This window comes from Vombatus ursinus, unplaced genomic scaffold, assembly GCF_900497805.2.
Source record: "Vombatus ursinus unplaced genomic scaffold, bare-nosed wombat genome assembly UNPS02014789.1, whole genome shotgun sequence".
Lineage (NCBI taxonomy): Eukaryota > Metazoa > Chordata > Mammalia > Diprotodontia > Vombatidae > Vombatus > Vombatus ursinus.
In genome coordinates, this window is record NW_020954567.1 from 15102429 (window position 1) to 15125905 (window position 23477).

At 35.4% G+C, this 23477-nt stretch overlaps 1 protein-coding gene across 3 annotated transcripts in view; it reads right to left on the reverse strand.

Annotated features, from left to right (window-relative positions):
- The window catches only part of COP1 (COP1 E3 ubiquitin ligase), a 237442-nt gene that overhangs the window by 175712 nt on the left and 38253 nt on the right, over positions 1 to 23477 (reverse strand). For 2 of the 3 annotated variants that reach the window (XM_027868647.1, XM_027868646.1), the window contains exons 3-6: positions 22829 to 22926; positions 17892 to 17956; positions 15446 to 15565; positions 2970 to 3038 (exon numbers count right to left, since the gene is read on the reverse strand). In XM_027868647.1, the coding sequence (XP_027724448.1) occupies positions 2970 to 3038; positions 15446 to 15565; positions 17892 to 17956; positions 22829 to 22926 (352 nt within the window). Of the gene's footprint in view, positions 1 to 2969; positions 3039 to 15445; positions 15566 to 17879; positions 17957 to 22828; positions 22927 to 23477 lie in introns of all 3 variants that reach the window. The other variant, XM_027868645.1, reaches the window with a different exon arrangement.

A 23477-nucleotide genomic window follows, 5' to 3' on the forward strand; every position in this document is an offset into this window, starting at 1 on the left:
TCTGAGGCTGGATTTGAACTCAGGTACTCCTGACTCCAAGGCTGGTGGCTCTATCCACAGCACCACCTAGCTGCCCCAGTACTCTACCTCCTTGAGTCGGCCTCACAGAACCTCTTAATTCCTTCAAGATTGAGCTCAAATACAATCTTCTACACAAGGCTTTTCCTAATTCCCCCTCCATCCCTAACTGCTAGTGTCCTCCCTAAATATCTTGTACTTAATTACCTAATATTTATTTTGGAGTTATTTCACATCTATTTATTTTGTACATACTACTTATGTATGCACATGTTTTCCTTCCCAATTGAATGTCAGTCCATTGAGAACAGGAGCTGTTTAGTCCTTGGTCTCTGTTTCCCAGGTACCTAGTGTGGCACTAGGTACAAATAAGACAAATACTTACTGAAGAACCTAAGAACAATCTGAAACTTATTTGAAATAATTCAAAACAAAGAACGAGAAAACAGAACAAAATATAAAAAATTAACACAGAGATGAGTGAACAATTAGAAGAAATAAAAAAGACAACTACTACTAATTATGGACATATTTTATATAGAAATCTCTTCAAGGTAAGCAGGTATAAATGATTATTTGGTTTTATGTAAAGTTAAGTGCATAATAAAATATTTGTAATATACCACAGAAACTCTCAAAAAAATTTTGAAGAACAAACATACTGATGTAAAATAAACCAGCAAGAAGCTTATGTTTTATCATTTGAATTATGAAATCACAGTCCTCTACCACAACCTGTGGCAGGATATCCAAATTGCCAGTTTTCATTTTGTTTTGCTGAGATGAATAAGCTCTTTTTAGGTAATGAAATCATAATATAAAAAAATTATAAAGCTGACAATGAATGCCATATATATTAAAATAAATCTTGGAAACAATCACTACTGACCCCAAAGTCAAGATATAGCAAAGAAAAATAAGCATAAATTTTAACAAATTTGATAAACAACTTACAATGTTACAGCCATCAATAATGCTTTGCAAGGAACATAGTACGCTATCTGAAGCAAAGCCAACATCTTAGGCAATGTATCGTAAAGAAAAAAATCACAAGTTCTCTGCCCTTTAATTTACATGGATAACACAACCATCTTTGTGCTATCCTGGAATGCATCTTTGATGCATCTTTGAATAGGAAAAATGATAGAAAACACAACTGTTTTAGTAAACATGTTTGTCAAATACAGATTTAGAGCTGGCAGGCATCTAAGAGGTCATCTGGTTCAACTCCCTCATTTTGCAATGAATACATTTAGGACTGAGAAATTAAGAAAATTGCCCAAAATTACAAAGGTACTAAATGAGAGGTGAAATATGAACCAAGGCAATCTGACTTTAAATCCAGGGCTCTTTTTCAGGGTGGTTTCATCCAAAGTATATCATTACTCAATCAATAAAATATTTCAAAAATATCTTAGGTACCTCCTACATGCCCAGTACCATGCCTATAAGCTAAAAAAACACACACATTAATCATAGCATTTAGGCCATTCCGAAGTTTGGAAATAGCATCATCCCTTATCCCAGGACAAATGAAAGTCCCCCTTCCTGGATACTTCTTTTAACAAAGCTAGGATGAGATAAAGGGGACTTTGTTCACACGAATCTTAGCCCATGGGGAGGTGATTTAGAAGGTATCTTTGCAGGATGCATTACAGCCACCAACTGCCAGACTCCCACAAAGTGCTTCCTCCTATTTCCCTAATACTAGCCAAGTCTTCAGCAAACTAGAAACTTGGCATTGCCCTAAAGCATACTTCCTCTTGCTCTAAGAAGAAAACTCTTCAACTACTTCAAGGGGACCATATATTCATCCCCAGCTACTGGCCAGTCATCAGTACCATAAAAACATCATGGTTTACCTTGCATTGGGGTTGCTTTCTTCTCTCAGAATGCTGTATTCCAGAAAAGCCCCCTCTTACCCATAAAATAAAAATTTAGGTGAGCTCAGCTTCTCTTTATCTGCTAAAGTTAGGATATATGGTCACAGAACAATTTTAGTTCAAAGAGTTCCCTAGCAGGCACTTAATCCAAACCATTCCTAAAAAGAAATCCTCACATACCTGAGAAGCAGCCATCCAATCTCTATCTACAGACCTCCACTAAGGGGAAAACCATAACCTTCCAAAGCAGCCCATTCTGCTTTTGATCAGCTGTAATTGTTAAGAAGGTTTTCTTCATAATAAAACAAAATTTTGCAGGCTTCTGGACAAGTTGTCTCCCTGAATGGGAGGTAAGTTGCCCGGTTGTCATGTACTTTTTCCAATAAAACCCTAAAATTTGCACCTGTCTGAGTACTGATCAAGAAATCCATAGAGAAAACAGAGTAAGTGGCTTTTTTCTACCCCATATGAATATAAGAGGTAAGCCAGAAGCAGAAAGGCAAAAGGAAAAGTAGTTGCCACAAGCAGAAAGGCTACTTGGCATTACCAGGGACATCTACAGCCTAAAAGACTATCCAGAGCAATAATAAGTCTCCCCCAAGAAAGCAACGTAGGGATCTTCAAAGTATAGAGCAACAGCAGTGGGTAGTACCAACAAGCGTGAAGCCTGGGAACACTCAGACTGGAACATTTTAAGGCCAAGGAATCTAGCACCCTGTCCTGAGATGCCACAGAGGGCATCCCAATCACTTCAATCTTAGGTGAAAAAAGATATTTACCCATCTTCACACTCTCATCTTTTCTCCAAAATTCTAGGGCAGGTCTTTAACAACCATTCCTTGACAAACTTTTCAACCCACCCCAAAAGAATCAATCAACTGTATCAACTGAGAAGTTAAAAAATGAAGTGATCAGGAATCTCACCTTAAAATCTTATTTTTCAAATTTGTTCATCTTAAGTATTAACACTGTGCCCACACGGAAGATTTATTACAAAATAAGGAAAGGTAGCAATACTTAAAAAACAAGCAAACACTCATTCAGTAAATCAAACACAAAATGATATACCTCTCTTTTATTTCTCCTTGCAACCTTGAGGAATTCCATTAGGATCTGTAGTTGGGCAGCATGTGACTCCTACAAAAGAAAGTTACATTTTAAAAGAAAAACTTTTGATCACAAACATATTGCTTTTAAAAAGCTCAGCATGAATGGGATAAAAAAGCTTCATATAAATTTTGAAGTATATTTACCACCAATTAAGCTATGTATCATTTTATGCATTCATTTAAAAGTTTCTCATTTGGCAAAAGGTTTTTTGTTTTGTTTTGTTTTTTTGGGTTTTTTTAGGCAATTGGGGTTAAGTGATTTGCCCAGGGTCACACAGCTAGTAAGTGTGAAGCGTTTGGTCTGAGGCCGGATGTGAACTCAGGTACTCCTGACCTCAGGGCCAGCACTCTATCCACTGTGCCACCTAGCTGCCCCAGCAACAGGTTTTAAACAATAGTTTCCAAAAAATTATCTTGAAGATTACATGAGTAGTGGTCTAAATTCAAGAACAGAAGATTTAGTGTCAAAAAGGGCCTAGCGTCCAACCCCTTCATATTTTAGATTAAGAAACAGATTAAGAAATGGTAAGTGTCTTCAGAGGATCAAATAATTAGACCTCTTAGATCATCTGCTTTAATCGGTTCAGTCCCCAGATGAAGAAACCTGAAACCAAAGAATTGAAGTGAGGTGCCCAAGGATCCACAGATAAGCCAGCAGACTCTAAATTCAGCATAATCTCTACCGCACCAGATTGTGATGGAATACAGTAAATTCAAAACCAGTTCTTTCAGACTACAAGTTCAGTACTATCTTTAAAAAAATAAAAAAACTTTAATTTCTAAATGTTCTTCCCCTACCCAGAGAACCATCTTTTGTAACAATGAATAAAAAGAGAGAAACTAATCAGTTCTGCCATATTAACAAACACACCAACTGAATATGTGCAGCGCCTCCAACCTCTTCAAAAACGGAAGTACATTTTCTCATCTGTTCTTCACAGCCAAGATTGGTTACTAATTAGAAAATATTCTGTTTTTGTTTAGCTGCTCTTCTTTCCATTTAAGTTATTGCAGTCATTGTAAAAACTGTTTTCTGTTTACTTCACTTTGCTTTAGGTAGTCTTCATTTTTGTAAGTTCTTACATCATAACAATATTCCACTATATTTATATGTTAAAGTTTGTTTAGTCACTCCCTAATCAATGGTTATCTGCTTTTGTTCCCAGTTTTTTGCTACTATAGAATATATATACATATATGTATGTATGTATGCTTTGCTATAAATGTCAGTAGAAATCGTACTTTCCTTTCTATCTTTGACCACTCTTAAGTACCGTCTAGTAGTGAACTCTCTGGGTCAAATGGTATGTATGGACACTTAGGTAAATTTCTTAATGAAATTCCAAATTACCTTCCAGTAGGTTAGAGCAATTCCTGGCTTCATCAAAAGTATACTAATACATGTATTTTTCCACAATCCCTCCAACATTATCCTTTGTCATCAATGACAATTTCCTACAAACCTCAGATTTTCTGACTTGCATTTCTTTTATCATTAGTGATTTGGAACAATCTTTTTTATGGTTAATAGCTTGTAATTCTTCTTCAGAGAACTGTTTGCTCATATCCTTTGACAGCTATCCATAAGGAGAAAGCAAACCTCTATCTGAAGTACATGATATAAAGTTTATTTTCCCCAATCAACTGATTCCCTAACTCTTTGTCTATCATGTAAAAGTTTTTCCATTTCTTCACTACCCTTTCATGATACCACAATTACACCATAGCTATAATCATAGGAAATAGTGAATTATCCATGACTTCATCAATGTAAGAGATCCACAGTAACTTATGGTTTAGAAATTTCCCTACACCAAGATAGAAAACAATCTTTCTATAATTTGGGAGGCACCATGATATGATGGATATAGCACTAGTCTTGATGTCAGGAAGACCTGGGTTAAAATCAGTAAATTATCTTGAATAAGTCACTTAACCTCCCTGTGCCTCATCTTTCTCATTTATAAAACAAAGGATTTGGACTGAATATCCTCTGAGGTCCCTTTCAGCTCTAAATCTATTATGATCTGATGGTCTATGAAATTCTTTAGATTTTATAATTAAATGCCCCTTAGCCATATAATTAATGCATTAATAAGTGTCAGAGGCAGGATTTCACACCCAAGAGATTATCTACCACATATGGCTACCTCTGACCTATACTATGCTGCTACATAAGAAACACAATGGAAAATGGCAAATCCTTTCTGACTTCAACTTTCCAACTCCTAGCTAACCAATTATTCTTACAGAGAATAAAATTAGTACAGAATCAATGCAGTTTCAAGAAAAATAACTGATATTCTGAAAGGATTATTCATCCTTAAAATGATCATGTTCCACAGATCTTGTTTAATCATACAAGATGAAAAATTAAAGTTAATAAATGGGTTGTTTTTTAGAAAACTAACTTGAAAAACCTATTAAAACTCTACATTCCCATATAAATATTGCAAGAATTCATAAATGTCTACGGGAAAATGAGGAAGTAAAAAAAAAAAATAAAGTGTCATCTACTTTAAGTAAAGAGAAGAAAAAAATACAAACAATCCAAAACAGTGACTAGAATAAACCATAGACATATATCACTCAGATAAAGAAAAACTATCATTAACTGCCTCTCAGATCAGACAAATCAACTATTTAAGTCTGAACTAGGAACAAAATCTTTGTAAATGAGCTAATTCATTAGAGAGAGAAGAGAGAAAAATTTTTAAGGAGTTAAAGTCACAGTGGCACAGGTGTCACAATTAAAAGCTAAAAAAAGATGACAATCCCTCTTAAATGACAAACACTGAAAAGAATAAGCAAATCTGAATCAAGATATCAAGTAAAGAAACCCAGTCTCATTCTTCAGGTACAGCAGAAAAATAAAATAAAAGTTTCTAAAAGCACCAAAACTATAATACCCATGGACAAGTGGCTGGTGATAATCTGTGGATCACATTAAAATATTTATAATAATTAACAAAACAAAATAAACTGCTAAAGAAAAACAAGGTAACTTGGAGTTAAATAAGTAAATAAAGTAGATTTTCTCCTTAGTTGAATGTATGGTGCTTTTAAAAGTAAATTAAAACCAGCCAGTTTAAACTCTAAGTCGAGTCTCCATTTGTATGCTTCAAAGGTTCCCCCCCCACCATCCATTTGCCTTGCCAATGAATGTTCTCAGTTGTAATTAAAATTCCCACTGCATGTTTACTAACATTATTCTCCAAAAGGGTGAAAAGTTAGAAAAGATGACCAAATATAAAAGAAAAGAAAATACCCAGACACACTGCAACTTTCTTGGCATCTAAAATATATTTCCATTGTCATATGATGTACTTTGATTTGTTTGCATGTCTCAAGATGCTACATTCACTAGTCACAGGCTTTATCTCCATTACATACTGCAGAGCAGGATTTCTTAACATGGGGTCCCTGAAACTGCTTTTTTCTATTTTGATAATTGTATTTGTGTGTGTGTGTGTGTGTGTGTGTGTGTGTGTGTGTATGGCATCCTTTGTAATTCTGTGTATTTTACTTATGCCTTTAAAAACATGATTCTGAAAAAGAATTCATAGGCTTCAATAGCCTGCCCAAAAGGTCCGTGACACAAAAAAAATTAAGAACCCTTCCATAAAGAATTAATATAACAGCCCACCAGAGGTGGAGCCAAGATGGTGGAGGGAAAGCAGTGACTGTCTTGAACCCCTCCCCCAAACCCCTCCAAATACCTAAAAAAATGGCTCTAAACAAATTCTAAAGCAGCAGAACCCACAAAAGACAGAGTGAAACAAATTTCCAACCAAAGACAGCCTGGATGGTTGATCAGAAAGGTATATCACACCAGGCGGGGAGAGGAGGGCAGGTCGGCGTGGGCGCACAGGCCGCAGCAACCCTAGAGCAGGCCTCAGAGGACTGAATCACGGGCAGCTGTAGCGGTTTCCAGACTTCTTAACCCCTGAATGCCAAAGATGACTTAGAAGGTCAGTGGGAAAAGTCTGTGACTGCAGTGAGAGAAGAAGCTAGGTCTCAGCTGCAAGTCTGGAGCACGGCCCTGGGCCACGGCTTTTTCCTGAGCTTCTGGCCCACAGACTGAGGGGGAATCGAGTGGCCAATCAGAGGGGGATCGCAAGAATCTCTTTGCTGGTGCTGAGGCAGGATTCTCTTGTTTTGCCCGTGCTTGGATCTGGGTCACAGTTCTGAGGGGCGGTCCTGGGGTGAGGAGGAGCCCTGGCCTGGTGGAGCTTGTTGTGGTTGTGGAGAGGAAACACCTCGCCCCTTATCATACCACCTTGGAAGAATTGAAAATTTACAGGTCCCTAGAAGTACCTCTGAAAACAGCTGTACAAACCCCCAAAGCTTGGGACAGTACACTCTTCACATTGGAAGCAGACTTTTACCTTAACAAAGAATTTAAAAATCAAGTAATTGGCGGGGATCATAAGTAAGCAGCACAAAAAGAGTCAGACTATATTATCTTACTTTGGTGACAAAGAAGATCAAAACATACAACCAGAAGAAGACAACAAAACCAAAGCTCCTACATCCAAAGCCTCCAAGAAAAATATGAATCAGTCCCAGGCCTCAGAAGACCTCAAAAGGGATTCTGAGAAGCAAGTAAGAGAAGTAGAAGAAAAACTGAGAGTGATGCAAGAAAATCATGAAAAACAAGTCAACAGCTTGCTAAAGGAGACCCAAAAAAATACTGAAAATAACACCTTAAAAAATAGCCTAACCCAAATGGCAAAAGAGGTCCAAAAAGCCAATGAGGAGAAGAATGCCCTAAAAAGCAAAATTGGCCAAATGGAAAAGTCCAAAAGATTACTGAAGAAAATACTTCCTTAAAAATTAGAATAGAGCAATTGGAAGCTAGTGACTTGATGAGAAATCAAGACACTGTAAAACAAATCCAAAAGAATGAAAAATTAGAAAACAATGTGAAACATCTCATTGGAAAAACAACTGACCTGAAAAATAGATCCAGGAAAGATAATTTAAAAATTATTGGGCTATCTGAAAGCCATGATCAAAAAAAAGAGCCTAGACATCATCTTTCAAGAAATGATCAAGGAAAACTGTCCTGATATTTTAGAACCAGAGGGCAAAATAGAAATTTAAAGAATCCACCAATCTCCTCCTGAAAAACTTCTAGGAATATTGGAGCCAGATTCCAGAGTTCCCAGGTCAAGAAGAAATTATTACAAGCAGCCAGAAAGAAACAATTCAAGTATTGTGGAAACACAATCAGGATAACACAAGATTTAGCTGCTTCTACATTAAGGGACTGCAGGGTACAGAATATTCCGGAGAGGAAAGGAGATAGGATTACAAACAAGAATCACCTACCCAGCAAAACTGAGTATAATCCTGCAGGGGGAAAATGGTCATTCAGGGAAATAGAGGACTTTCAAGCATTCTTGATGAAAAGACCAGAGTTGAATAGAAAATTTGATTTTCAAATATAAGACTCAAGTGGAACATGAAGAGGTAAACAGGAAAGAGAAAATCATAAGAGACTTATTAAGGTGGAACTGTTTACATTCCTGCATGGAAAAGATGATATTTGTAACTCATGAGACCTTTGTTAGTATTAGGGTAGTTGGAGGGGAAAAAATTATATGTACGTATACATAGATATAGATAGATAAAGAGCACAGGGTGAGTTGAAAATGAAGGGGTCATATCTGGAGAATAAAATTAAGGGGTGAGAGAGGAATATATCAGGAGAAGGAGAAAGGGAGAGGTAGAATGGGGTAAATTATCCCACAAAAAAAAAAAAAACAGAAAAGGCTCTTACAGTGGAGGGGAAACAGGGGAAGGTGAGAGGGAATGAGTGAATCTTATTCTCATAGGATTTGACTTACAGAGGGAATAACAAACACACTCAATTGGGTGTGGAAATCTGTCTTACGCTACAGGAAAATAAGGGGGGAAGGGGACAAGACAGTAGGGTAATGATAGAGAGGACCGCAGATTGGGAAAGGGAGTAATCACAAGTAAATACTTCTGAGGAGGGACAGGGTCAAAAGAAAGAATAGAACAAATGGATAGGTGGGATAGGATTAAGGGAAATAGAGTTATTTTTTCACAGCATGTCTATTATGGAAGTGTTTTGCATAACTGCACATATATAACCTATATTTAGTTGCTTGCCTTATCAATGAGGGTGGATGGGGAGGGAGGAAGGGAGAAAATTTGGAACCCAAAGTTTTAAAAACACATGTTAAAAAAATGTTTTCACATGCAACTGGGAAATAAGAAATACAGGAACTGGGGTACAGAAATTTATCCTGCCCTACAGGAAAATAGAAGAGGAAGGGGACAGGAGAAGGGGGGGAGAGATAGAAGGGAATGCAGACTAGGAGAAGGGGTATTTAGAATGCATGCCATCTTGGGGTGGGAGGAGGGGCGAGATGGGGTGAAAATTTGGAACTTGAAATCTTATGAAAGTAAATGTTGAAAACAAAAAAATAAATAAAAATTACCATTAAAAAAAAAGAATATAACAATGTAGCTAACAAATATTCACCTGAGCAACAAGTTCAGATAGCTCTCTGACAAAGTACTGGCCGTGTGATCTTCAAAGTCCATTTATGTACTTAAATTTCCATTCACCAGAAATAGGAATTGAATATGACTACTAAAAAAAAGTGAATACTGTGAGCCAGTTCAAGGAGAGAGTAAAACTGGACATGAACAGACTACACAGAATCCCCACATACCTGCCCCTTTGCCTGGGAGGCCCCCCAAAAACGCAGCTAATTTTGTGGGTTAGTAAATCTAGGTCAGTTCATATTGATTAGTTCCAATGACAAAGTAAGGGTCAGCATAACAAAATGCAAATACACAAGAAAACAGTGTGAAACATAAAGAGAATAAAATATTCTCGAAAACTATATTAAGGATAAAGTAAGTCTTATTAAAATGTTGATTAAATAATACAAGGGAACATACTATACTTATAAAGTTCTTCAGATTTAAGAATGGAGACCAGTGAGATCTTTTGGCCCCTCATTAAAGGTAGGAACCAATGAGGGGACATCATTCTCAACAAATATTTATTATAATTGCAGAATTTTATGAATGGAAGAAACCATAAAGAACATCCAGTACAAACTGCTTGTTTTACAAATGATAAAAATAAAAGAGAGTACGCAACTTGTCCCAGAATGCATAACTAGCTAATTGAATAGGAAGACAAAACCCAGGTCTCCTAACTATGAGCTAGCCTATTGCTCTACTAAACCTTGATGCCTGGACATACTTTTACAGTGTCATAAAGTTCATGGCTTCATACAAAGATATAGCATTAATATTACTTAAAATGAATTACAAATCACATTTCTATAAAGCCACAAATTCATAAAATTCTTCTCATTTAAAAATGATTATCAGTTAAGGCTAATAATGAATGCAAAGCGATTTATAAAATACAGATTTCAAGATAATTGTTCTTATTAACTTAGCTAGTTTTTAAATTTTCTTTATGCTCACATATTTCCTAAAGATATCAGCATAAATGTCCCAAAAGAAATGAGACAATCAAATTTCAATTACAGAGGAAAGAATAACTTGCTTTAGGCATTTTCTAAGTATTTTACATCTTCTCTTTCACCTTGCTAATGACTACTATTTAGTTAATTCATTGCTCTATGAGACAACCACCAGGGGATGATTCATAGGAAGAAAATAAAACCTAATACCCTTACACAGTAACAGCAATACAAACATGACTATGCAATATTGTATGACAGCATAAGAATCTAAAAATTGCATTGATAATCTTAACTTGCAGACTCAAACACTTTGAACTAGATTTGGTATAATGCCAGCTGTGAGCCTAAATACTTTAGAATAATAGGTCACACTAAAATAGTGCTTTAAGGTTTAAAAAGCACATTTCTCACAAGAACCCTATGAAGTGGACAGCAATAAATAAAACTTATTCACAGCAAACTGTGAAATACTAAATGTTTATAACTGATATTGATGAAGAAAGATCAATCAAAATTGATTTTTTTAACAGTCTATTAGGCACCAATATGGTGCTAGGTGACGGAGAAACCAAGAACAATATGAAAGTCCTTGCCTTCAAAGACCTTATGTTCTTTAGGGGAGATTCACTATGTACATATCATTACATACAAAAAAAAAAGTATGTGTGTGTATGTCTATAAATAATACAATGTAATTTAAGGTGATGGCTGTATGACAAGAGAAAGAGAAAAATAAAAATACTGCAGAGGTAGAATCAAGACTTTTATGTAAATCATTGTTCTTCCCTGGCCTCTACTGCCCTATATAGAATGTAAATTCCTTGACAGCAAGAACAATCTTGTTTGCCTCTATCTGTATCGCAGCTAAGCACAGTTGCAGGTACATAGTAAGTAAGTGTATCATTCAATTGTATATTCAAGATCTAGCAACTGGCTACGTGGGGTAAGGAGATAGAGGAGGACTCCAAGGTTGAGAATCTGGGTTATTTGATAATCCAAAATTAGTCTTTTCATTCATTCTCATAGCAGTTAAAAATTAATGTTTTTCATTCGATATCTTAATGTCAAATAGTTCATTGTTTTTAACTTCATAGATTTATTAGGTACTGGCTTCATCAGTCAATTAACTAATATTTAAGTGCCTGCTTTGTACCAGTCACAATGCTAAGCACTAGGAATATAAAAAAAAGCAAAAGATAGTCCCTGAAGGAACTTAAGGAGCTAAAAGCCTAATGGGAGAGACAACATGCAAACAATTATTTATAAACAAAAAACACATGGGATATACTGGAGATAATCAATAGATGGAAGGCCCCAGCATTAAGGACAATCAGAAACAGCTTCCTGTAGAAGAGATTTTAGCTGGAACTTGAAGGAAGCCAGGAAGTCAAAAGTTGAAAATGACGGAGAGAATTTCAGGCACAAAGGGGCAACTAGTGAAAATTCATGGAGTTGGGAGATCCGGTGTCTTCTGCAAGGAATAGGAAGGGAGCCAATTATCACAGGATCACAGAGCATTAGGTGGGAAGGAAGGGTGGCATAAGGTATAAAAGAATGGAAAGATAAGAAGGGGTTATCAGGTTCGAAGGACTTTGAATGCCAAACTGAGAATTTTATATTTATATTTCATCCTAAAGGTGACAGAGAACCATAGGAGTTTAATATATAAGGGGATGACATGGAAGGTGAATTTTAATAGCTGAGTGGAGGATGGAATGGAATGGAGAGAGAATTGAGGCAGGTAGACCAACCAGAAAGCTATTATAATAGATGAGTGCCTGCACCAGGGTGGCGACACTATTTGAGTATAGAAGTAGGCATATACAAGCGATGTAATGAAAGGAAAATCAACAGTACTTGGCAACAGAATGCATATAAGGAGTGACAGTTACAAGGTAAGGATGAAGAGAAGAAACAAGAATGTAAGTGCCTAGTGTGTGCTGGGCATAGTATGGGCAGCTAGGTGGCACAGCAGATAGAGTACTGAGCCTGGAGTCAGGAAGACTGTTCTCCATGAGTACAAAACTAGCCTCAGACACTAACTAGCTGTGTGATCCTGGACAAGTCACTTAACCCTGTTTGCCTCAGTTTCCTCATCTATAAAATAAGATGAAGAGGGAAACAGCAAACCACTCCACTGTCTTTTCCAAGAAAACCCCAAACGGGGTAACGCAGAGTCAGACACAACTGAAATGACTGAACAATGACAACATGTTCCAGGCACTGTGCTAAGCCCTTCACAGATATTATAACAACCCTGTGAGGCAAGATGGTAATCCTTTTACATTTGAGAAAACTGAGGCAGAGGTCAAGTCATGTGGGGTCTCACTGCTAGTAAGTAGCTGAAATAGATTTGAAGTCAGGTTTTCCTGACTCCAGGCCCAGGGTACTAGTCAATGTGCCACCTAGCTGCCTCCTGGCTGACACCTAGGTTGTAACCCTGAATGATTAGGAAAACCATGGTCCCCTCAACAGTAAAAAGAAAAAAATAAGGAAAGAGAGGAGGGGAGAGACAAGGACAGTTTTGGAAGTTTAAGATGCTTCAGAACATCCAATATGATATATGCAATAGGCAGTTGGAGATGCCATATATAATCAGTGACACAAAATGAGCTCTGAATAAAGCTAGAGATTCCAAGGAATGAAGATGAGGAGAGAAAGCATTCACAGCAAGGGTTTAGAATATCCTGAACAGGAAAAAAGCAAGTCAGTTTAACTAGAATGCAGAGTATCTAAGGGACAGTAATGTGTAATCCATTTAAAAAGAAAGGTTGGAGCATAAAGGGCTTTAAATATCAGACGAATTTGTATTTAATCTAGAGCAGTGGTTTCAAACCTTTTTTGTATGATAGAGTTCTTTGGAAGTCTGTTAAAGCCTATGAATGTCAGAATAGTTTTTCAAAAGCATAAAGGAAATTATATACAAAGGAAATCAATTATATTGAAATAAAGTTATCAAAATGATTTTTTTAAGTTTATTAAAACACTCCTCCTACCCCACCCCCATCAGAGATAACAGGGAGTCACTGAAGCCTCTTGACTTGGGCACTGGTCAGCAGTCACATCTAACTATGCTTTAGAAAGACAACTCTGAAATCAGAGTAGAGGACAGATGGGAGAGAGAAGACGTGAGGAAAGGGAACCAACTAGAAGGTTTTTACAACAGTCTAGACAAGAAAAGGGCCTGGTCTAGGGTAGTGATGATACAAGCAGAGAGAACAGAACCAATAGAAGAGTCATGGTCTGGAGGTTTGCCAAACCTTTATTCAGAGTAGTTCATTATTCCACAGAAATGGAAGACTAGAATTCAAAGAAAGAGATCTAGATTGAATATACAGATTTGGAAGCAACCTCTGAAAACATGGAGAGAAGAGGGGGGGGATGTCAGACCCCTGTGAGCAGGCATGTTTGAGAAGCAGTAGATGAGAATGTTCCAGCAAAGTAGATTGGAAAGGAGTAGTCAGACAGGCAAGAGGAGAATGAGAAGACAGAAGTGTCACAGACGCCAAGGGAAGGGGAAGTGATCAAATGTGTCTAAGGAGTACAAAGATAAAAAGATGAATGAAAACAATGAATGTTTGTTGACTGACTATATTCTGAACCCAACAATAAAAGGCAGCTTTTCTACTGGAAGGACAGCTATACAACAAAGTTTTAACATTTCTTGTTTAATAGTTCAAAGTGGGGGCAGCTAGGTGGCTCAGTGAATAGAGCTCTGGCCTTGGAGTCAGGAGGACCTGAGTTCAAATCTTGCCTCATACACTTACTAGCTGTGTGACCCTGGGCAAGTCACTTAACCCCAATCACCTCACCAAAAAGCAAAAAAAAAAGATTTCAAAATGCTTTAAAAAGAACATAATGGCCATGATATGATTAAGCATATATACAAAAACAGTTCTCAAAAGCTATCTCTAAATCAAATTTAACTTTTTCTTAATTTCCCCACTAATATCAACCACTATACTGTTCAAAAGATATTTTTGTGGGCACTAAAATGGAAACTCTTTCAATAGGAAAACATATACATATATGCATATGTATATACTGAAAAATAAGATTAAATACAAGCAGTACTCAAATTTTATGTGGGCCAAATTTTAGGCAGTGGGGAGGGGGGACAGCTTTTATTGAGACTAGTATGAAATATAAGCAATTGCGATTTATTACTACCAAAAAAGACTTTGTTCCTAAGACACATAATCACATTTCCTAGTTGGAAAGTACTTCAGTGGACATCCAGTCTGACCCACACTCCGAAAAGAATTCTCTAAGTGAACAGAAATCCACTAGCTCCAAAGGTAACCCATTCAACTTTTTGAATGTTATAAATGTTATAAATGTTAGGAGTTTTTTCCTTACGTTGAGTTGAAATACATTTCTCTATTAACCTTTACCCTCTAAGCATAGTTCTGGCTACTGGGATCATGGAAAAACAATTTAAATGTGCTTTTACCTATCAACCTTCTTAAAGACTGAATTCATGTCTCCTTTTCAGTCTTTTATTCTCCAAGCTAAACGTCCATCTCCAGGTCCTTTAACCAATTCTTCATCTAGCACTGTTTTAAGACCCCTTTACCATCAAGGTTAACCTTCTCTGAATAAGTGCAGATTGTCAATGTCCCTTCTGAAATGTGGCACCCATCAGTAGTAGACCCAATAATCCAGATTTGTTTAACTGATGCAGAGTACAACAGCCTTGTTTACTTATTCCATTTATTTTCAGCAAACAGAACTTAATTTTAATAGTTTCCTTTTGATTCAAAAGGGGGTGCTAATGAAAATAAGAAATGATTTTGCCTGCCTGAACTGGAAAAAAGGTAGACTGAATTACATTATCTTACTACTTCTAAAACTGTCCCCATACCTGTTTAAATAACATGCCTGATATAGGGCAAGATTAAAGAAAAAACAAGAAAAACAAAAAACAAACAAAAAAAACCCTTCCACTTACTGCCTCCAGCTGTTTTTTCTTTTGCACAAGTAGTTCCAGCATCAGGTTGACATTGGGTAAATCAAGGTTATCTTGATCAGTTCCCAATAAATCTTGAAATATTTGCCACCTGTGGCCATTCTGAAATAGAAGAAATGAAAAGAGAGAGGAAATACAAAATCTTAACTAACAAAAAGCATATTCTAGATGCTTCTATAATACAAGTTTAAATTATAAGATTCCATTATGCTTGTTATGCTGTCTTCAAAAACATACTACCACATTCCAAGCCACAGATTCTCAACATTGCCTTCTGGATTATATTTAAACATTCTATCTTTTCCCTCATGGCTATGTCCTTCTACTTTCATAGAAAAAAATCTTGATCTTTTTCATTAGCACCTTCATACCAAAAATAATCAAACTGGTCATTCATTCTTAAATAAAGTGACAAACTGCTAATTATTATTATTCTGGAACACACACACAAAAGATGCATTAATTAAATCTCTAAGTTAAGAAAGCTATTTTAAGATGTCTATATTTTAATAAAAAATGTCTTTAGTACTCTATTAAGTTCATTGAGAAAACTCAGTTGCTTTGAAGCCAATAACTGAACATTTTCTGTAAGAACCTAGGAGGGATATTCTCTCTCCATCCAGACAAGGAGGGCTGTAGCTCTGATCCAAAGAACAGAATGCCCTTCCTCTTTCCCAAAAGGCTCCCATTCCCTTAAGTAAAAGCTATACATGCTATTGCCTTGGCTTGAATATGTCTACCCCTACGGCAAGTGATGGAATATATGTAAATCTTAAATCACCTAGAGTTTAAGGTTCTGAAGATGGAAGCCTACGACTAAGACATTACGCCACTGATGCTAGCAGCAAAGAAACAAAAAATTAATCCATTTTCATCCCAGAAACAGCCATAGACTGAGGCCCAACTGCTTAATAAGCACTTCAGTCCCAGAGGATTTTTTAAAATACTAATTATTGTGTTTCATAAATAAGTATACATTTATATATACAAGATCTGTTGTCAAGTTTCTGTTCAATAGAAATGTGGAACAATTTCCACAAATCTTCAAATCTCTCTCAAACTATAAAATATACAACTAAAGAGTAAATAATGCAAGACTCTAGTGAAATGGAATATAGAGGAATGAATAAAGTTATGAGGAAATTATTTTTCATATGACTTGGGTCTAATCAGAACAGTCTATGTTAGATAAAAATAAAATATTTTCTTAGAGCTAAGGATTTTGTTTTTTGGAAATTTTAATGTTAACAGTTAAAATCTGATATTGTATTCAAGTTTGAGGTATTCTCATAGTATGCACTGCTGTACAACATTCATTCCAGAAATGTTTATCAGAAGGCTACTCTGTGTAAGACATCCTATCACCATAAAGAGAAATTAAGAAATGGCATTGGTCCTTGATGAGTTGACACTCTCAGAGGAAGCACATTCTCCTGAATTATTAGTCACTTTAAATATAAGCAGCACCATTGTTTACACTGCCAAAAATCTACAGTAAAGGGAATAGTAATTCATTTCACTTTCTGATCAAACTGACAGATAATCTGAAGGATGAGTGTACAAATGCAGGAGGAAGTTCTTCAAAACCCTCAATATTTCATTGCTTACTCATCTAGGAGCATGATTAGGACCATGTTTTAGTTTCATAGGCTACACTCTACTGAATTAAATAGATTTGACTTTAATTTAATTCCGATCAAATTATCTGAATAAAATATGTAAAAGGACTCCAAAGAATAAAAATCACACTAAGTTGGTTATTCAGCACAATAAAAATAGCTGTATTTTTAAAAAGAATGCTTAAAGGGTGAGTCATTATTGGAATTATTATTGCTAATGAGAATGTGAGCTCAAATAGTTCTTTCAAGGGTCTATTTGATGAGATACTGTATAGTTCCTTGACCCAAATGTAAATTAGAACCCACTTAGGACCAGTCCTCCCAAATACAAGATTTTTGGAGAGATTATCAAAAATCTTTTCTCACAGTAATTTCATCTTCTTTTCCTCAATTCCCAATTCTTTTCTTCAAAATCCTATTTCATTCTCATAAGGACTTATTCTAATCAAATTCAATACTTACTAAGTGCCTGCTACTGAAAGCACAATTGACTAGGCACTAAGGTAGATAAAAAAAAAAGGTTGACTAAAAATCTGGTCATTGTCTTCACAGATTTTAAAGTCTAAGAAGCCTAACTTTACCCATTAATTGTTCCAGACAGTCACAAACAAAATAAGTAATACAAATTACTATAAGTAGGTAATTCTTAAAATTTTATTTGGAAAATCCTACAGAGACCAAACAATTTCCTTCAGTTAGATCAATGACAAACTATTCTAATTTTCCTTAAGATTAAACTGTTAGGTAAAAACAAAATGAGCTATAAAATGTAGTTTAAAAAAAGAGTTGAAACATACGGTGCTACTCACTGAATGGTCCAACTTGAACCTCTTTTCCTCAAATCTTTGCTTCTGTTTGAGAATGAGTTCATTCACTGGGAAGAAAAAGAATTCATTATTTTATATGTATCAGACTTGACTATTTTAATTGGCTGAATCATTTTAATTTCATAAGCCAAAACACATAATGATTTACAAAAAGCAGAAAATGTGGACTTTTTCTCTTGCTTTGTTTACTATTAACCATTTTAAAGAATGGGCAAACCTACTGAAATAAACATAATACCTGTTCAGTATATAACACAAGATTTAGCAGGTTCTGCATTAAGGGATTTGGAGAGTACAGAATATGATATTCCAGAGGTCAAAGGAGCTAGGATTAAGACCAAGAATCATCTATCCAGAAAAACTGAGTATAATCCTTCAGGGGGACAAATGATTAAGAAGACTGAGGCATGGAGGGCTAAGTGACCTGTCCAGAATAACACGGCTAGTAAGTGTCTGAGGCCAGATTTGAACCAGAAGAACAACACGTACAACAACTACAATACTATGAAGAGAAACAACTCTGAAAGACTTAAGAATTCTGATCAATGCAATGACCAACCATGACTCCAAAGGACTAATGATGATGAATGATACCCAGCTCCTGAGAGAAAAGTAATGGACTCAAGGTGAGAATGAGATACACATTTTCAAACAGAACCACTGTTTGGATTTCTTTTGCTTGACTGTACTAATTTGTTACAAAGAAGGGTGGGGTTTTTTAGTTTTTTTTTAATGGAGGAGTAGAAAGAAAAGGAGAGCTAATAATGATGACGGTGACAGTGATAGTGATGACAAGACTTCCTGCCTGAATGATGACTGCCTGAATGAAAGTCAAATAGATAAGCTCCTCAACAGCTACTCCAGTAAGAAGAAGAAAAAAAAACTACATCAGGCTGAAAGATGTTCAAGCCAAATAAGGCCTTATTTTCAGGAATTTGTGCTACCTTGTAATGGGATGCCTTAGACTGCCTCTTATATTCTGAAGAAAATACTGGAGAGACTGTGGTATATGAAACTAGTGGAATGTTACTATGCCATAAGAAAGGAAGAAAGAGGTAATTTCAGAGAATCCAGGAAAGTCTGAAATCATACAGAATGAAATTAATAGAACCAAGAGAACAATTTGGAAAATGACAACATTGTAAAAAAACAACTTCTTAAAACAAAAAAAGAACGTTTAAAGTATCTACCATCAGAAACTAACTTAGAAAACAGAAGAGAAAATTTAAGAATCACCAAAATCCTTGAAAACAAAGACCAAAAAAAAACAAGAAACAAAACAAAACAAAACAAAAACCAACTTCCCAGATCTACTAGAACCAAGAGAACAAAGTAAAAATAGAAAGAATCTACCAATCACCCACTGAAAGAAACCACAAACAGAAAAGCCCCAAGAATGTCATTGTAAAGATACTTATCTTTCCAAAAGGCAAAGAAAAAAAAATTCTTCAACCTCCAGAAAAAAAAAATTCAAATACCAAGGAACTATAATCATGATCAAACAAATCTTGGCCACAACTTACATAAAGGAGAGAAAATCATAGAATATAATATACAAAAAGGCAAAAGATAACCACTTAAACCCAAGAATAACTTGTCCTGTAAAAGTGATCCCACAGGAGGAAAAACGGACTTTTAATAGAATAGGGAACTTTCAATTATTCTTGATGAAAATACCAAAGCTGAGGGCACAATATGAAATGAAAAGACAATAGGCTAGAGAAACACAGGAAGGTAAATACATAGAATAATCAGAGGGGACCAAACAATGAGGAAGGGATGTGTTAATCTTATGTCTTTAAGGGTTACAGAGAGAAGGAAATAAAACAAAAACAAGGTCTGAATGAGGGTCTTTTTGGGTTTTGTTGAGTTTTTTTAAATGAAAGAAAACGTACAGAAAAAGAACACGATATGGAATAAATTAGGAAGAAGACAGGAGCTTACTACTTCAGATAAATGGGGCACATAACAAGAAAAGTCTATAAACATAAAGAAAGGAGTCTGGGGAACAGTATCACATGACCCCATTCTTATCTGGATAAGACAAAGAAGGAATGAAAACACACATACACACAGAGACATATACAAGGTTTGGTATGTAACTCAACAGAGTGTATAACTCAACAGACAAATACACATGGAAAAGGATAAAGGAAATAGAGTCTAAGAAGGAGAATAGAGTCAGGAAGGGAACTGTCACATGGAAAACTTCAATTTCTGAGTCTATCATAAAAGAGAGATCTAAGAAAGAAACTGAGGTATTGGCTTGGTAAAGAAAGAAGGAAAAAGAAGTAGGAAAAGACCATATAAATTACAGATAACTAGTACTGATCAAATTCCTTGTCTTTCTCTATCCCTTTCTTTAATAAAGAGCTCATTTCTTAGCTAGCCTTAATCACTGAATGGGTGTTACCTCAGTCAAACTGAGACCTATTAAAGACCTTAGCTTAAAAAGGCCAAGTTCTCACTGCATCCAAGGCCATCTCCAGTCCATCCTATTTATATCTCACCACTGGACTCAGACGGCTTCAGAGGAGAAAGTGAAGCTGGCGACTTTGCATAGCCCTTCCTCACTTAAAATCCAATTCACTTGCATGTCATGGCATCACCTCCCTGATGTCATGGCCTCTTCAAGAACCAAGGACAAACAAGGACAAACAACAACAACAACAACTTTATAAAGAATGGGCTGGGAGGAAAAAGAGGAAAAAGTATAAAAAGATATGAAGGAAAATATGCAAATTACAATAACAATGAATGTAAATTAGAAGACCTCACCTAGGAAATAGAGAAAGGCAGCAGAATGGATTAGAAAACAATTTAACAATATGTTGCTTACAGTAAACACATACACACACACACAAATTTACATAGAATTAAAATTAGAAGTTGGAGGAGAATATATTATGCTTCAGGCAAACTCAAAAAATAGGCGCAGCAATTTGATCTGAGAATAGGAACATTAAAAAAAGATACAACTAAAAGAGAAACAGAAAAACTAGTAAACTTAACAAAAGGAAAGAAGGAAGGAAACAAGCATCTATTAAGCATTTACTATGTGCCAGGCACTGCACTAAATGCTTTACAAATATTACCTCATTTGATTCTCATAAAAATCCTGGGAGAGTGGTGCTATTATTATCCCCATTTTATAGTTGAGGGAACTGAGGCAGATAAGTAACTTGCCTGAGGTCACAAAGCCAGCAATTGTCTGAGGCTACATTTGAACTCAGGCCTTCTTGACTCTAGGTCCAGTACGCTATCCCCTGTACCACCTAATGCCTCTAAAGGTATCATAGGTAATGAAATAATACCCATATTTAATATATATGCACTGAAGGGAAAAGCATCTAAGTTCTTAAAGGAAAAGTTAATCGAATTACAGAGAGAAATAGAAAAAGTACAATATTTAGGGACCTGAACGTGCCCCATTTCATACCCCAAAAAAAACTAACAAAACAATAAACAAGAAGTCAAGGACCTAAAAAGAAATCTAAAATTCTAGACTCTTTATTCTAGAAATCTAAAATAGATTCTAAGAAACCTATTCTTAGAATAGAAATCTAAATTTCTATTTGGAACCTAAACAGAAATTAAGAAATCTAAATCTATCACTTAGATATGATAGAGCATACCTTTCACAACTATGCACAGGGAAGAATTCTTGACTATACAAGGAATAGAAAGTTTAACAAGAAACTAAATGGACAATTTTGATCATATGAAATTGAAAACTGTTTATACAAACGAAAGTAATGCAGTTAGAATTAGAAAAGAAATAATTAGCAAGAGGAAAAATCTTGGCAGCAAATTTCTCCAATAAAGGCCTGATGTCCAAGATGTACAAGGAACTTAGATATGTAATGTGAGTGTAGGAATATTTATATCTATCTTCTGACCATTTACCTACCAAGGAATACCTCTTGTTCATATGTATAAATATCAAAGAGCCCATGGGAGAGGAGAAGCATAAAGATGCAAAAAGAGTAAAAAATATCAAGAGCAAGATTCCAAACAAGGCAGGAATGTTGAATTTATTATACTAGAAATCTTTAACTATATCATATATACTATGTAAAGATCTTTTAACAAATTAGGTTGTCCAAATTATATTCCTAGTGATATAAATCCACTCTGACATAATAACCTTTCCTTACTATGGAATTTAATCTTTAAAAAACACATAACTACATCTTACATAAATCAGACTCTATAATATGCTATTATGCCAAGGATTTTAGATTCTAAATTGACTAAAGCTATTCAGACTCAACGGGTTCCTTCCAACTTTTACTGATGCAAAGACAGAACTGAATTTAATTTTACATCTCTTTAATCATTATAAAGTTTTGTAAGAAGAATGAAAGCTGAGAATATTTACTTATGTAAAGTAACCTTATAATTTTATCCATATGAAGTTAAAACAACATTATTCAATTAGCAAAACATCTTAAGGTTTGTAAAGTGCTTCACGTGTTATCTCAACTTATCCTCACAACAACCATATGAAGAAGGTGCTATGATTATTACCGTTTTACAGATTAAAAAAAATACACTTAGAGAGGATACGTAACTTGCTCAGGATCACAGAAGTTGCTGAGGAATCTTCCTTACACCAAGTCCAGCACTTTATTCACCTAGCTTTCCTCAAAAATAAACAGACAACCACCACAAAAGCAACATCCACTAATCAGATGCATACATCATTTAAAAAAAAAAAACAGGACATTGCACAAAATACTAGTTTTAGGTTTAAACAGTTAAAGTATTGCTTTTCTAACAGGTATAGCCAAGTCTTCTAGCAATGAAATACTAGAGTTATTTGTCTCTAACTTGGCATCTCTAAGAAAGTCAAAATCTTAATTATCAGGTCCTACACAATAAGTGGCATCTAAAAGAAACCATTTCTAAATACTCACCTAAGAAGTTAGGGTAAAGATGGTCAATATTATCCACAACATAGTTACACTTGGGACACCTGTTATTGTCTTCCAGGCTCTGATGGATACATTTGTAGCTATTGGTAAGGAAAGAAAAAAGAAAAAAATTACATCAATGACATGTTATATGCTCAAAAAAGTTACTTTAGGTTGTATGAGTTGCATGATTTTGACAAATGTGCTTAGTATTTTTATTTTTCCCCAATTACATGTAAAAACAAATTTTAACATTCATTTTTAAAACTTTGAGTTCCAATTCTCTCCCTTTCTACCTCCCCACACCCTTCATTGAAAAGGCAAGCAATTCAATATAGGTTATACATGTATAGTCATGCAAAACATATTTCCATATTAATCATGTTGTGAAAAACATCAAAAAAAACTTAAGAAAAATAAAGAAAGTAAAAATATATACATATGCTTTAATCGGTATTAAGACACTATCAGTTTGTTCTCTGGGGATGTAGAGCATTTTTCATCCTAAGTCCTTCAGATTTGTCTTGGGATCATTGTATTGCGAGAATAGCTATGTCATTCACAGCTGATCATCCTATAATATTGCTGTTACTTTGTACACAGTACATGTCACTTTGCATCACCTTCTGTATTTCCAGGTTTTTCTGAGAGT